The sequence below is a fragment of the Neofelis nebulosa genome, chromosome 4, assembly GCF_028018385.1.
Source record: "Neofelis nebulosa isolate mNeoNeb1 chromosome 4, mNeoNeb1.pri, whole genome shotgun sequence".
Lineage (NCBI taxonomy): Eukaryota > Metazoa > Chordata > Mammalia > Carnivora > Felidae > Neofelis > Neofelis nebulosa.
The window spans coordinates 139,961,133-139,978,440 of record NC_080785.1 but is presented as its reverse complement, the minus strand read 5'-3'; the positions used below and the strand labels follow the sequence as shown (position 1 = coordinate 139,978,440).

At 40.8% G+C, this 17,308-nt stretch overlaps 1 protein-coding gene across 19 annotated transcripts in view; it reads right to left on the bottom strand.

Moving 5' to 3' along the window:
* CADPS (calcium dependent secretion activator) overlaps positions 1 to 17,308 on the bottom strand; it is a 479,125-nt gene that overhangs the window by 124,051 nt on the left and 337,766 nt on the right. For 10 of the 19 annotated variants that reach the window (XM_058726308.1, XM_058726310.1, XM_058726311.1 and 7 more), the window contains exons 13-14: positions 16,011 to 16,198; positions 13,818 to 13,976 (exon numbers count right to left, since the gene is read on the bottom strand). In XM_058726308.1, the coding sequence (XP_058582291.1) occupies positions 13,818 to 13,976; positions 16,011 to 16,198 (347 nt within the window). The remainder of the gene's footprint in view (positions 1 to 13,817; positions 13,977 to 16,010; positions 16,199 to 17,308) is intronic. The other 9 variants (XM_058726318.1, XM_058726317.1, XM_058726309.1 and 6 more) reach the window with 1 other exon arrangement.

Here is a 17,308-nt window from a genome sequence, read left to right as displayed (position 1 = left end):
GATGAACAATGGGAAAGAATAGTCTCTTCAATGAATCATGTTGGGGAAAACTGGATATTCACATGCAAAAGAATGAAACTGGACTCCTATGTTGCACCACTCACAAAATTAACTCTAAATTGATTAAAGACTTAACTATAAGACTTGAACCCGTAAAAATCCTAGAAGAAAGCATAGGGAAAAAGCTCTTTGACATTGGCCTTGGCAACAATTTTTTTGGATATGACACTAAAAGTAGAAGCAACAAAAGCAAAAATAGACAAGTGTGGCTACATTAAACTAAAAAATTTCTGCACCGCAAAATGTAAAGGTAACCTATGGAATGGGAGGATATACTCCCAAACCATCTATCTGATAATAGACAACAGAAATATAGAAGTCATAAAATTCTATAGAAAAAACCAAATCATTCAATTAAAAAATGGGCAGAGGACTTGAATAGACAGATGGACTTGAACAGTCTTCCAAAGGAGACATACAAATGGTCAAAAGATACATAAAAACATCACTCGTCATCAGGGAGATGCAAATCAAAATCACAATGCGATATCACCTCACAATGGCTAGTACTGAAAAGACAGCAAGTGTCTGCAAGGATGTGGAGAAAAGGGAGCCCTTATGCACTGTTGGTGGGAATGTACACTGGTGTGGCCACGGTGGAAAACAGTATTGAGGTTCCTCAAAAAATTAAAAATAGTACTATCACATGATTTGGTAATTCCACATCTGGGTACATACCTGAAGGAAAGGAAATTACTTTCTTGAAGACACATCTGCACCCCCGTGTTCACTGCAACATTATTCACAACAGCCAAGATATGGAAACAACTGAAGCGTCCACTGATGGATGAATGGATAAAGGAATTCATGGATAAATATATATATGATGGAATTATTTTTATATGATGGAATATTATTCAGCCATAAAAGAAAGGAAATCCTACCTTTTGAGACGACATGGATGGAACTTGAAGGCACTACGCTAAGTGAAATAAGTCAGACAGAGAAAGACAGAAACTTCAAGCTCTCACTTACATGGCTAATCTGAAAAAGTCGTACTCATAAGAATACAGAATAGAATGGTAGTTGCCAGAGCCCAAGGGCTGGCAGAAACAGGGAGCTGTTAACTAAAGGGTACAAACTCCCAGCTATAACATGAGTAATGGTACTGTATTTATATACTTGAAAGTTGTTAAGAGAGGAGATCTTAAATGTTATCGCCCACACTAAAAAATGATAATTATGTGAGGGGATGTAGGTGTTAATTAACCTTGTCATAATAGTGATTTCACTATATATATATATATATATATATATATATATATATATACACACACACACACATATATATATACACACATATATATACACACACATACACACTCACACACACATATATAATATATATATATATGATCAACACATTAGATACCTTAAACTTACACAGGTTACATGTTAATATCTCAATAAAGCTGGGAGAAAAGAGAACAAACCACATATGATGCGTTTCCATGCTAGTGAACTACTGGTCATTTTAATAACAAGAAGGACCCTAGCAAATATAAGTAAATTCCAGTTTAAACCCAGTATTCTCATATTTCTGAATCGCCATCAGGTTTCCACACATTTTTCCTATTTGCTTTGGACTGTTTAAGTTGAAAATACAAAAGGAAGCTGCATATTTATAGCCCAAATTTATCTGTGCCAAATTAGACGTGGGATAATCTGACCCATTCAAAGACTTCAGCTTCCCAGATCCCGTAGTGACTTGTTTTGACTACTGGCTGAGCCAGTTTGCAGATTGGCGTGTCACCATGAAACTTCTACTGGAACATTCTTCAGTTTGCAAATGGGAAGTCATCTTGAGACCAAACAAATGGTCTTATTTATAGGTCTTCTCAAGGATCCAGCATAAGTTGGGAAAATCCTGTATACTAGACCAGTCTGACTGCACAAAAGACTTGGCAAATGACAGCAATGTACCTCCTGTTAGGGGTTAATTGGTCAGCTTCCCTTCTTTATAAATACTAAAAATTCCCCACTTGGAAAAAAAAAAAAAGAAATAAAGAACAAGAAAACTTCCCCTCCCCAACATTATTAAAAACACCCCTTAACAGTAAAATTCTCTAAAATCCATTTCTTCACACTCCCCTGAACTGCCCTGAAGAAGGCCAAATGGTAAATATCAGGTAGGATGTTGGAATATGAATATGTCTTTATTTTCATGTTTTCTAGATAAATCCTAAATGTCAATTTACAAAGTTTATTTAAATTTTTTTTCAAGATTTTTTTTCAGTAATCTACACCCAATGTAGGGTGTGAACCTAAAACCCCAAGATTAAGAGTCGTATGCTCTATTGACTGAGCCAGTCAGGTGCCCCTGTTTAAAATTTTTTACATATGAAATGTCCATATGTAAATCTGCCCATATGTGAATCTGTAGCTACATCTCAGGATGAATCCATTGGCCTCCACAAAACATAGGTGATGCTTTTTGGTGTAGTAACTTCTTATGTTTATAATCTACAACTTTCTATAGCTGTAGTTTTTATATTTAGATTTTGTTTACACAAAGTACAACTCGCTAATGCACTGAACACGTTTTTCTGATTGGCGTGTGCACATACTCAATTTGGGAAAGTGGGAGCCATTTTAAGCATTTTGTTTCTTAGCAGGGATTAGTGCAGAGATAAACGCTATTAAAATATAATTTACAAATCAGAAAGGGGCTTACAGATCACAGGAAAAAGCATGGAAATCATTTAACATGGGAAGCCCAGAGATGCATGTGGCTATTTTTAGGAGATAAACCTTCCTGAAGAAAATCATTCCTCACTCAGCAAGACTTGTAAGGCAATTATTAGGCAATAAGAAAGTAACTTTTAGATTTGTGTTTGAGATGATAAAAACTAAGCATTGAGGGTGTGTCTGGCCTTCTCAGTTAATCCTCACTACAAAGGGTATTATTACAAACATAAAATTCAATTATGTTTCTTTCCCTTTTGTTCTGATGATTCACAGTTGTGATTATTTAAGGTATCAGCAGCTTCCAATTCCCTGACAACCTCCGACTACTTTCTCAACACTATTAATCTCACTATTCTAAAAAAGTAAATGACAAAAAAATTATTAATGTAGCCTTTTCTTAAATTTGCTTCTTGGGGCCCTTGGGTGGCTCAGTCCATTAAGTGTCTGACTCTTGATTTTGGCTCAGGACATGATTTCACACTTTGTGAGATCCAGCCCTGTGTCGGGGGCTGTCAGCACAGAGCCTGCTTGAGATTCATTCTCTCTCTCTCTCTCTCTCTGCCCCTTCCCATTTGCACTCTCTCTCTCTCTTAAAATAAATAAATAAACATAAAAAATTTGCTTCTTAATTGCCTATGTCAGTGCAAATAGTTTTAACTTAAAATGAATGCAACTAAGTTTATGTCTGTAAGGTAAATAGTACAGAATTGACCAACAAAAATAGGTGATTTAAAAAGTCATGATTTTGACATCGAATGCAAATTTCTTTGTAACTGCCAGAATTGCTCTGAAATGGTACTGGGGACAGATGATGTTATTTTACAAACTGAGGAAGAGACAGGCAGGAATAATACAATTTATTAAAGATCACAGGTGGTAACTCTATCAGTTGAAAAGTAAAAATATCCTTTTTTGTTTGTTTAATTTCACTGCATTTTTTAAAGTTTATTTATTTTGAGACCAAGCTAGCATGAGGGAGGGGCAGAGAAAGAGAGAGAGGGAGAGGGAGAGGGGGAGAGGGGGAGAGAGAGAGAGAGAGAGAGAGAGAGAGAGAGAGAGAGAGAGAATCCCAAGCAGGCTCCACACTGCCAGCTCAGAGCCCCAGGAGGGGCTCAAACTCACGGACCATGAGATTGTGATCTGAGCCGAAATCAAGAGTTAGTTGCTCAACTGACTGAGCCACCCAGGTGCCCCTCATATCATTATTTTTGAAAATTCTGTCAAGTACCAATTTCTTTTCTGTTGTTCCCTGTAATTTGTCAATGGGAATTATACAGGCTTAGATTTCTATGGGTTTGGCTTATCACATCAGGGTCACCAGTTGTGGGTTTGGCTTATCACGTTGGGGTCACCAATTGAGGGTTCGGCTTTTGGCTTTGTCCAGCAAAGCCAAGGACAGCAGAAAGGGTTACTCAAGACTCCACAAGTCAAGAGAGGTGAGAGGGAGGCTAAGGGAAGTCTCTCCAAACTGCTCTCAAGCTCCCATATTTATTAGGCATAAATTATAGGGAAAAAACATTGCACAATATGACAGTGGTACGGACCAGTAAGAAGTATAGAAACCATGCAAAACAACAAGGCCTTCCCAAGACTACACAAGCACAGATGCCTAAACCAGGATGGAGGACAAGATAAGATATTCCATAGATAACATGGTCTAAGGAATTCATGAGCACAGTAGGGACCCAATCCCTAAACACACATTAACTAGACATTGGTCAGCTGTTTTCAGCATGGCCAGAAATCAGTGTAATGGGTTTCCTATAATCTCCTCAGCTAGGACATAGCTAATTTGATTTCTCACAAATTTCTTATTTTTTTATTTAAAAAGATTTTTTAGTATAATTTATTGTCAAATTGGTTTCCATACAACACCCAGTGCTCATCCCAACAAGTGCCCTCCTCAATGCCCATCACCCACTTTCCCCTCTGCCCCACCCAATTACCCGCAGATTTCTATGGAGCTACTAACTGAAAATCCTGGCTCAATATTTTAGGGAACACTGTTTTCAGAGAAGCAATAAAATACTTTGCCTAGAGTAGTGGTCCTCAAACCTGAGCATGCCTCAGATTACCTGGAGGATGGGGCTGAGAGTTCGTTTTCTAACAAGTTCTCTGATGCTGCTGGTCCAAGGAGCCCCCTTCGAGAATCTATGCTTTAGATCAAGAAAATATCTTGTGGGTGGCTCTTCCAGTGGTTGAAAGGGTAGGTTTGATTCAGGATTCCCCAATGCCCTTGTATTGGAGTGAATCTGGAACCAGAGATCTTCTCCAAGCAAGAGGGTCCACTTATAAAGCTACGATCCCTTCTGGAAGTGGTGTATGTGCTATTTCAAAGTGCCATCCCAGGCAGTGCTGGTTGCAAAATAAGTAGAGGAACTGTATTGGTGTCTCTCAGAAGCCCTGCTTGTGTGTGTGTGTGTGTGTGTGTGTGTGTGTGTGTGTGTGTGTGTGTGTGCGCGCGCTTCTTTTCTGGAAACATTGGGAGGTGATTCTATAATTGTCATAAAACTGGCTCTGCATGGTGTTCCTTTCTCCATACTGTTAACACTTAAGGAGTCACAAAGAATGAGAGAAGAGAGATAAAGCTGGAATTTAAATTCCAAACGAGCAAATCCCATGCTGAGATGTGTCTTTACTCAGAACATGTGTTTAGGAACGCTGAATTTCCCATTCTTCTGTGTCCTGAAGGGTGCCTTTCCTGCCTTCTTGGTTTTTGGCTTCTTAGCACCCACTGTCACTTCTTAACACCTGAATGTCCTTCGGAAGAATGACCTTGCCCACACCGCGCATACCCTTGGGGGGGAAGAGTAAACTGGGGTCCTGTTTCCTGCTGTTTATATACTGAGGGCCTTCCCACAAGCCAGTCCCCGCCTCTTATGGACACTGTGTGTCTAAGCTGGACAATGACCTAAGCTCAGTCAACTGGACACACTTTTCTGGAACCTTTATGTTGAGTAAATAACGCAAAGATAGAAGAAACAGGTGGAATTGGCTCGCCCTAGCAGCTGTGCCCTGACCAGACAGACTGTCCTCACAGGTCAGTAGTTCTTAATCTTTGCCTATACTTTGGAACCATGTGACAGCTTTGACAGTCTCATCCTCAAACTCTGATGCAATTCACCTGCAGGGGGATGTAGACACTGTCACTTTTACAGCTTCCCAGGTTATCCTAATGTGCTGTCAAGGGTTGAGAACTGCTTTTGTCTTGTTTCCTACTTTTCTGTAGCTTCCTTTTTTTTTTAATGTTTATTTATTTTTGAGTGTGAGTGGGGGAGGGGAGAGAGAGAGGGAGACACAGAATCTGAAGTAGGTTCCAGGCTCTGAGCGGTCAGCACAGAGCCCGACGCGGGGCTTGAATTCATGGACTGCGAGATCATGACCTGAGCCAAAGTCGGACGTGTCACCGACTGAGCCACCCAGGCACCCCTCTGTAGCTTCCTTGACTCCAGTTTTCACCTCAAAAACGGAGAGGATCCAGACTTAGTTTTTATTACTTATACTGATGTGAGTTCATAAAGCACTATCTCCTTTTTCCTAGAAGGAGGGGATATGCACATCATATAGTAAAATCATTCGATGTCTTTGAACCTAGCTTGAGAATCTCACACACACACACACACACACACACACACACACACACACACAGCGACAAGGAAATGTGGTCCTGGGCCTCCGGGTCCACCTAACTGCACACTGGCTAACAACTCACTTCTAGTATATCATGACCCTGCAAACTTGAGACAAGGTGCAGGTCCAGTGCAGTCATTTTTGGAACCCCATGAGGGACAGGAAGCTGCCCCACCTGCAGGCCACCACTGCCACCAGAAGTAGGTCTCTCTGGCCACAACAGACTATATCACTTCTGACACAACGGGCATCTCCGGAATCCACCTTTCAAGTTTTCGGCAAACCATTTTCTCACTGTCCTTCACAAAGTTGACATTTTTGGCTGCACGACAGGAAAGATGTCACGTCGGCTGCTCTTCAAGTCCTTGTCACCGTGGTCAGTACCAGTTCTGTCACCTTCACTCTCCTCACACTCGCCCATCTTGAGCCATGTCACAAATAATAATTTATCTAGAGTTGTGTCTTTTTTTTTTGTCAGACTGAAACTACCACAACCCAGCGACCCGTCTTTCAAGTTACTAGTTACGCACATTGTTCTCCCTCTCCCCAAATGCTTCGGAGCTAAACCTTGTTAATGGATGACTTTTATAGGAGGGATCTCATATGATTAAGAACTAGGCTTTTCATGTGAAATGTTTTATTTTGAGATTTGAAATTAGGTGCGAAGAATCCAGTCAAAGAAATCAAGCGGCAATGTGTTTCGTGAAAGTGACCTCATCTCCTTGGATCGTTCAATTGTCCCCCCACACCCAGGTAAGCACACAGATTCCTAGCATCTTGTCACCCTGCTGGTACAGTTCTCCACATTGTGTTGAAAGCTCAGCCGCAAAACCCTTGTTTGGAAGCTGAGCTATCTTTTCAAGGTCAGAGGACTAGATTCATTCAAAGCTTACAGCGACGGATGTGTTGTGGTATTGCATCTGTTTAGTGATCAAGTGTAGAACCCAGGTGTGAGAGAATATGCATGGGTTCAAAAGACAGAAGAGGGTCTGGTCCACTTCTCTGCATACAGCCAGCTTTAAGCTCCAATCACTACCAACAAGGGGTAAAACTCCAGCTGAAGTGGGAATATACTTTCTCTCCAAATGCAAATGTCCACATATGCTGGTGCAGGCACCGTAAACATGATATATTCTCTCTCTCCAAATGGATGCATGCCTGCAGACCGCATTATGGATCCCTGAAAATGTCCTTAAACAAGCATGATAACTGAATCCTACTTGCTACTAAATTGTTCCAGCCCAGAAACATGAGAGCTTAAAGGGCCAGAGGGGGACAGTGTATCTTAGATGGTTCTTGCAATGCTCCCTAAATAGAACATGTAGACCAAAACACTCTCTTAACCTCTCTCTCTTTTGAAACGGATTTCCCTTAGCAACTCTTTATCCTTACAACTTTTAGAATGATACCTTTGAATTTAATCCAAGAGTGGATTATTTTCTTTTGTCTCTTTCAAGCGACTAGTAACTACAAATTCAAGATAACACTAAAGCATTATCATCTCAAAAGAAGACATCCCTGCTTGCTCATCTGGATGGCTTGTATAATCTCTAGGTTAATTATACACTGTAATTAGGACTCTCACATCCAATAGTCACTGCTTCATTATGAAAGCCCAGCCTTTCCCTTTCCTCCCCTCTCCCTCCAGCCCAAGCCCCTTTTCTAATTATGCCCTGATGCCCTGGGGCTCAGACACGCTGCTAAAACAAATATATCAAAGTGTTTGTATCACAAAGACTAAGATAGGAAGCAATAACAAGCAGTTTCTACAACCTTACAATTGAAGGCATTGAAGCTTCTTGAGGTTGGGTATTATTAATTTAAAAAAAAAGGGTTGGAGGGGGCAAAAATTTATCAGTGAGATCTTCTCTGACTTGTTTTCTGTTTTTCTAAACATGTAGCTAAAATCCAAAAATATCAGAAAGTTTCTTTGCTCTCTATAAATATGGGGGTGATTGAAGTCTCTCTCTACCGATCAAATCTCAAAGAACATGGATGCTATTGATACAAGGACACTAGTTAAGGGGATGGTCCAGGTGCTGAATGAAGGGAGAACCCAAGAAGTGACTACAGAAGTCATACATATAAAATATCTGCTTTGGAGGAAAGCATGTATTTCTTACCCCAGAGAGGGACCAATTTCCAAAATTGGTACCACATAGATTTTTCTCTTTGAGGAATAAGAGAAGAGATGGGTTTCTTTGTTTCTAGACAAACATAGACAATTAGGCTTTGGATTCTATCCTCAACTCCCTATGTATAGACTTCTGAGTGGTCAGACCAGTAACATGTGTGGCGTTTTGGTATCACACCCACCCTGGAAAGGATGTGACATCTGAAAATATGCTTTTGCTCCAGTGAATTCAACGAACATAGGATGAGGACACATGCTGAAATTTTAGAAGGGAAATTCATGTTACTTGACGGTTTGCCAGGGGACAGAAAGATTGCTCTGGTGGGATAGTTAATTCAACACATTTTACAAGATTTTATGTCTGAGTTGGAAAATCTGCTCTTCTCACGGGGAAACTTTCCTTTAGGAATGGAGTCACATGGGTTAGAATTTAGAATAATCTAAAAAGAATTCCTCCTTGGGGTACAGACTTTTACTTGAAATGTGTTTGGATTTCCTCCCACCCCTTCTCTTACAAGTACTTCCACTTGGTGAAGCTGCTGCTTTAGAATTTAGAGAGCATGACTCAGTTACATGCAAGGCCAACACCTGCTCAAAACTGGAAGGGCGACGAGCCACATATCCCTGAGTACACGAATGTCATGTGTTAAGTGTGTAACATTATATCAATAACGTGGGGGCCACTGTCATCCCCCATCCACGCCTCCTGCTACTCAAGTGCCGTATTCAGAGGTCGGTAAAACAGAACTATCCCTGCTACACAGTCCTCTCTCCCTCCTTTGGGGACAGAGAGTTAAAAAGCACTAGATATAATATCATAAGGAGTGTACATGTGTGACAGAGGGAGGAAGGGATAGAAAGGTGAGATTGGAGCTAAAGAGAGACATTTACATGTGCAAAAATTATGGATTTGCTTCCAGGTAGGCATTCACAAAAAAGGAATGAAAGAAAACATTATGCAACATGGCTTGGGAGTGAGGGACCAACACTGGACATGGTGTTGCTGTGGTCCACAGGAGAGAAGATAGACGCTTGAACTCGGTAGTGGCAGTGAAGAAAAGGAGAAGTGGGTGGGCTTAAGAGATACCTAAAGGCATTGATAGGGCATAGTAACCGAAGCCTTGTGAGGTGCTGAGGGAGAAGGAGGAAGCAAGGACAACTCCCATGGTTCTGCTTGGGAAAGCTGGATGGATGGAATTACTCACTGCCTTAGGGACACTGGTGGGGCAACAGAGGAGAAAAATGAGCTAACCGATTGTTCAGTACTTCAGATCTAACCCAAGGGATCACACAGTCTCTGCACACAGGCAGCACTGTGGCTCCAGATACCTCTCCCAAAAGAATGCTGGGACATGTTTTCAAAGATTTTTAGAACTCATGCTCTCTTACATCTGTTTGCAGACTCATTAATCTATGCAGCTTACTTTGGATTGGGGCGGTTGGCATTATGGATTTGTTAATTGCTGATACAATGTACTTTCTACACAGGCCATATGTGAAGAGCAGCACTGGCATTCAAGAAATGTTAAATAATAATGTAAATGAGAAAAATTTCCAATCCCAATAATAAAGGGATCCAAGGAACACTGACGCAACTTGCAATCATCGGAGCTGTTTGATTGCCTTGTCACTGCGGGACAGTGACCAAAGTGATGCTAATCTAAATGTCATCTAGAAAGAATACTAAAAATATTATGGTGAAAATTAAGTACTGCAACCTTAGGAGCTGATTTAAAAATTAGAAGATATAGAGATTTACATCTGTGGGTTTTATGATCGCCAAGTGCAACCAGCTGAACATACTCACATTTTCTTTTTCTTTCCCTCTCTCTTTGAGAAAATGGGTTGTTTTTTTTAAAGAGCCGGCCCAAACTAATGTTCCCTCAATCAGCAGTTCTTAAACGTTGCTACATATTAGAATCACTAGGGGAGATTTTTAAAACATGATACTTCGGCCACATCCCAGATTATTTAAATCAGAGCCTCTGTGGGTGGGACTATGGCATCGGCCTTTTTTAGGCTCTCCAAGTGATTTCAGGGTATAGCCAAGTTTGACAACCAAGGCCTTAACTAAGTGAGATCTGAAGAACAAATGCCTTAGAATTACCTGGGGAGGAAATGATTAAAAGTACAGAAGCCTGACTCCATCTAAGACTTGCTGAATCAAATTATGTCAGGATGGGATCTAGTATTCTCCATGTTAACAAGCTCCCTGTGTGATTTATATGCACACTACAGGGTGAGAACTACGGCACAAGGTGAAAATCAGTGGTGGCAACTCTTATGCCTTTAGACACAGGACAAGTTCGTGTAAAAGAAACAAAAGACCCAAGTAAAAAGGAGAAATTTAAGCCCATCATCTGGGAGTTTGGTTTTTTTGGACTTTGTTTACAGAGGGCTGTCCTGTGCATTGTCAGATATTTAGAAACATCCCTGGCCTCTAGTCACTGGTGATAATAGTACCACCCCTTCCCTAGGTGACAATTAAAATGTCTCCAGACATTGTCAAATGTCCCCTGGGATAAAGGATCAAGTCAAGAACCAGTATTCTAAAAGATGCCAAACACGTGGATGGTTCCATATCTTCCAGTGCCTGGAATTATAAGTAGCAGTGATCTTCCTGATTGACCAGATGTGTCTACTTTTGATTCGATGTTGCAGATTCACATAGGCATAGTTTTTCACAAAGATGTGGCTCAGGTTTCCAGAGAAGGTGGGAGAACCTGAGTCATCAGCAGATGAGTAGCCATTAATGATTTCCAACTGCAGCAGGAAAGGGCTCTCCCTCTACCTCTGGGTATGCTGAGTTATTAATAGGTAAAATGTTAATGATTATGTAAAAAGCTATATTTTACCTAATCTAAAGCTGCTTGTGAAATGACAACAGGAATGGCTTCTATTGTTCAGTTAAATTCAATTAAAGGGCAATTTGTTTCCATGAGTCATGATTGCCTTCTTAATCTGGGCCAAAGAATAGATAACCTTCACATGCAAGTAGTGCTCATCCTGGTTAAAAAAAAAAGTTAGGAAAATGGTTCCCCCACACCAAAAGGTTGTTCATTAATGCTCAAAGGAGACTCTGCTCTTACGTGGTCGAAAACTCCAGATACACTCTGGCTTCCTTCACAAGGCCAAAATTACCAGGTAAGCCATATTGATTTTGGACATCTTTAGGACAAAATTAGAAAACTCTTTAGTTAATTCAGATGACTGTGATAGCATCCAGCCCGGAAATGTTGAAACTCCTCTCAAATGGCTGAATTTGGCATCTTACACCAGACACAAATGCAAGCTCCAAAGTCAGACTATGTGTTTTGAACTGGGATCACATACTTATTTGCAACAGAGTAAGTGACTGAACTTATCTGAGCCTCAAACTCCTCATCTGCTACTCATCTGCTAGATGAAACAAATAATACTATTTCCCTGGGATGTAATAAGGATAAGATAAGATAATAAATCTAAACAGCACTTCACACAGTCCCTGGCATAGAGCAAGCACTTACTAAATGGCAGCAATTATCCTTAATTTAATTAAACTTTACTTATGGAATATGACAGTGGCTTATTTAATTTGTTATTATAATCTATAGAAGATAATTTTAGAGTTTGACAGGATATTATTGGTGCTATGATACTACATGCTCATTTTGCAGATGAGAAAACTGAGGCACAGAATTAAGATACGATAATTCTGGATTTATGCAGAACAGACTCCAAACTCAGATCTTTAGAACCTCCACACGACACTGACGTAGTGCAAAGAGGAAGAGCTTTGGACTCAAGAATATCTGAGTGTGCCACTTAAATTTGTAGACATTCAGTTTCATCCTCCACAAAATGGATGTAAAAAATAACCTGAAGATGTTACAGCGAATGAGACGGAATGTATAAAAGGATAAACTGCAGAATGCTACCTGACTGGTATTTGATACTATGATTTCATCTGCATCAAAACCTGCAATATACACATAGACCCTGGAACACACATAAGCTCATCAAAGTACCATTCAAGATCGTTTTGGATAGGTTTTCATGGCACAGGGCAGTCTGAATCAAGTGTGGCGGTTTGCTTTCGGTTTCAATGCCGATCACTCAGCACCTTGGACAGCACCCAGAGAGGCTTCTTGGGGTACCTACGCAGCATTCTCTGTGTGCTTTCTCACTGGCTGCAAGCTACCATTGCTTTGCAATCGGACTCTCGTTAGGGCAACACAAACAGAAACTTCACTTCACCTCCATCCTTACATGCTGCAACTTTGAAAAGCAGGTGTCCACACGGAATCGGGGCTTTCTTTGACCTTCCCTATCAGACCGATACATGTTGATTGACAGCCTGCCACATTCTCTAGGAACTGAAGCTGGTATTTTCATTTAGTCTGCCTACAGGTGAACTGTATATATTTCAGGACTTAGAATTATTCCAGTGAACAAATTCATACTGAAAGCGGAAAACATACCTGCTTATGAACTTTGTGTCTCTTGGTAATGTCAGGTAAGAATATCAGTTTCAAAACCACAACAACAAAACTTTAAAATGACAATATTAATTTGTGGTGAGGATAGGGAAGGTGAGGAAGGACATAAGGATAACACTGGAAATAACTGCAAGTCTAGCTTAAAGGGGGAAAAAGCCACCAATTTGCCATTTTTATCAATTCACAATGAGAGCAGCCCTAAAGGACAAAGAAAACAGAAGAGGATAAATACAATTTTAGAACTTGCAAGTGGCTTCAAGGTGACCTCATTCTATAAGTGATTCTACTAAGAGCCATTCGTTTGGTGATAGGTTTTGCTTTGTGTTATTATAAGTCATTATCTAAAGATAGCTTTGTTTCATAAGATCAATGTGGAACTGAGAAGGGTTTGCTAAAAATGATGTAGCTACTATAAATGTATAGACCCGTCTTATGACAACCCATTCTATTTGCTCCTTAAACATAATTTCAAAATTACAAAGCACGGGTTGCTTATTATGAATGACTTGGTAAGGTACCAGGTCCTTAACTAGATGCCACTAAAAAAGCAATCTGAATCACGATTCTGTTTACACATTGCTCAGTTTTTTCAATATGAAAATGTTCTAAGAGTCACTAAACACCTGACTCAAATTCGGTCCTAATACATGGTATTCTGCCCATGCCTACGATTTTCTTTTAAAGTATACCTTTGAAGAACCTTAAAGGAACAGAGACTTCAGATACACACAAAGCTTGTTGTCTGCTAAGGTGGAAGTCATGGCGTGGACAGGGGGAACGGCACAGACATTGCAAAACACAAGCCAATAGACACGTTAACTTCTTACCTTTTGGGCCCTGGATTTGCCTGGGTTTTGCAATCTTTTCTTTTTTTGGATTCCTTTTTGGTATCTTTTTTGGCCTCTGGTTCAGATGGGGAGGGAGTTTTGCTCCCTTCAGGGTCTGTATTTGGTAGCAGCCCACTAAGATATGCATGCATTTGTTGACTTTGGAGAGGGGGTGGTCGCATGGGGCATGCACAGAGTGTGGCCAGCCACAGGAGAATCAAGAGCACACATACATGCACAAACAGAAGAAAGAAAAAGAAGGATGCATCAAACAGCAAGAGCAAATGCATTCAAACTAAAATAATAAGCAAAAAAAAAAAGATGCAAACTTGCATAAGGAAAATCGGAACTGAAAAGAAAATAAGAAATCCAAAACTGTTTCCATGACAAGATGTATAAACCTAACTGTGAATCAAGTGGCAGTCTTACAATATGAAATCCAGACAATGTGTATCATAATTCATGATGATGTTTACCAGGGAGTTTACAAAAACACTTCATTATTTTATAACACTTTCTTATTCAGTAACATATGTAGAATACAGTGTGACAACCCAGAGAATATAATGCAACTTCTCTCTCTCTCTCTTTAAAGAACTCAGTCCAAGAGGCTGTAACAGACAGTCATCAAAGTGTACATATTTATAAAAAGCAGAGTTATGCACAGATACTCCCCAGGTATCAGAGTTTTCATAAATATTTTTTATGTAAATAAAAGGCCATGTGTGGGGCTAGCAAACCTTATAACAATGGGAGGTGATGAAAACCTCGTTGCCTGTTAAAGATTCAAACCTACAATGCTATTGTTACCTAGTTCTAAATGTTGAGGTTGTATCTCATCAAACCTCCCAGCACTAGAGAGAGGAAAAGCACACAACAAATCCCACAGATATTTCAGAGTCCTCTAGCTTGTGAAGATGAAGATAACTGATGGTCTGATTTAAAATAAATGCAGCACCAACTTTTTCGGGGTTCAGAAGCCACCTAGTTTTTCCTGGATGTGCCTTTCCTGGCTACCGGTTGAGGTGGTGCTCGAGGGAACGCAGGCTTGTCTTTATAGCAACGTGAGGCTACATACATTGGGATAGTAAACTGGCTGTGGCAACGTGGAAATTTATTCCATGTCTTCAGAGCCAAATGGTAATGTTCTTAAATTATTTGCCGCTTTGCATTATTCAGAACATGGATCTTTTCCTCCAGGAGCTGGGCAACGTCTAAAGAAAGAGAGTACTTAGTGTGGAGTTAGGAGAACTGATGTTCTGGTCTTGTCTAGAAAACCTATAAAATGAGGGGGTGGGTTACACTGTGATCTCTAAAGTTCCTCCCAGCTCTATGGTTAAACTGTAAGTGTTATGAGTATCTAGCTTCCAGCTTCACCTAGTTGCTTTCAGCTCTTGAAGTGTGCTTGGCTTTCTCCGTCTGCGGGGCATTTGTACACGCTGTTCCTTTTGCCTGGAAGCACTCAACTTCTACATGTGCTTCAGTTCTCAGCCCAATATCTCTTCCTCAGGGACACCCTCCCTGCCGTCCTCACACGCCGTCTGAGCTGTCTTCCTTTATCAAATGCTAGTAAGGAATATTACTCCTTTTTTTCAGAGCCTCGCTCTCCCTGTAACCCTGCCCTTGTTCGGGGCCTTGTTTTGCTCACCATGTACGCTGAACATATACCAGAGTGCCTGGCACTCAGTAAATAGTCACTAAATATTTATGGAACGAATGATAGCAACAAGAAAGGTAAACATTTATGAGGCTCTTGCCATGTTCCAGGCATTGTGCTGAGCCCACATGCATCCTCTTAAACACCCCATGAGGACACTATCATCCCTGTTTTACAGATGAGACAACTGAGGCATGGAGGGTTCAGTTGCCATCCAGCATGTCTGCTAGTAAACGGAGGAGCCACGATTTGAACCTAGATTGGTCTACCTTCAGAGACCACTTTAGAAGTCCTGTTTGCCATTTCTTTTAAGTTTCTTGAGCGGAGAGGAAACTAAGACCCGTGTGTTCTTGTGTGTGTGTGTGTGTGTGTGTGTGTGTGTGTGTGTGTGTGTATACTACAGAAGGAACAGGAATGGATACAGAGTTAGAGACAATTCTAAAAGCAGGACAAGTCATACACCATTGCCAGTGCCTTAAAAAAAGATCTTTTTTTTTTTTTTTTTTTTTGAGGAATACCTCTGGACAAGTGCTTACCTGTTCCCATGAACATGGGACGCACAGAAGGCAAAGCTGTAGTGAAGGAGGGTGGGGTCAATCATGGCGCCATTTTCTGCCCGTTCAAGCAAGTCTCTGAGGTAGCAGAGATGTCGGTGACACCCTCGGACTCCGTTTCGGGCGCAATACTCGTCTAGGACAAACACCTGGCCAGGACTGAACCAGCCCTGTTTGGGAAATAAAGGAGAGACTTTCTTTTAAATACAGGTTTTTTTGTGTTGCTGTTTTGTGTTTTGTTTTGTTTTGTTTTGCTTTTTGGAGAGCTGCTACAGTCGGAAGTAACTAGAAAAGGGGGTTTAAAAATTTCCAGAGCCAACACTTGCTGATTTCTTCTAAAGTCCCAGCCACTGTGCTAACCGCTTTGTGTGTGTGCTGGCTCCTTTGACCCTTGGGACAGCACTATGGGGTAGGCCCTGTTTTCCCTGTTGGATGGGTGGGAAACTCAAGGGAAGACATGGAATTTCCCTAGCATCCCAGAACTAGTAAGTGGTGGAGTCTGGATTAGCAGACAGCATGATTCCAGAAACACAATCGCACTCGCTGCTCTAACACTGAACCTTACACCTTCTAAGAACGTTGGGGTGGAGACAGGGTGAGAGCTTGGTTACTGATACGAGAAAACAGTAACATGACGTCTTATATTGGTACTGTGCTTTATACTTGACAAAGAACTTTTGCTGGAGCCCCAGAGCAATCCTGTGAGGTAGGCAGGGCAGGTGTATCTCCATCTCACAGATGAGGAAACAAATCAGGGCTGTTCAGGGACTCACAAATAATATAAAACAGAAGTAGCCCTGGCTTATTTCACGTCTTCTGCTTTTCCTACTCTGAAGCACCAAAGATTTTAGGATTGGTCGACATACATTTTAGGACTTTATACATTCTTTCCCTCTGAAAGGAAATCTTTTTAAAATTTTATAATGAAGATACTGACCAAACTTTGCAAAGAGAGCATCGCGACTAAGTTTTCAAGTTGTGAACCAGACAGGATACAATTAAACTCCGAGGTGCTTCTTGGACCCTGGCTTAGCATTTTGCTTTATTTTTTTCCCCTGGCAATTATTTGTTTTCTTACTATTTGCTTGCTGTATGACCAGATGAAACGCTGCTATAAAAGAGAATCTGGATGGAATCTCTGATTCAGAGCAGTTGGGAAGCATGATGGCATAAAAATTGCTGCCTCCGTGATGCCCTTAAAAAAATAGATGCTCAGGAAGGCTGAGAGACTATCTACTCAAGGTCACCCGTCAGCCAAGCCTGAAAGCAAATCACTTCTT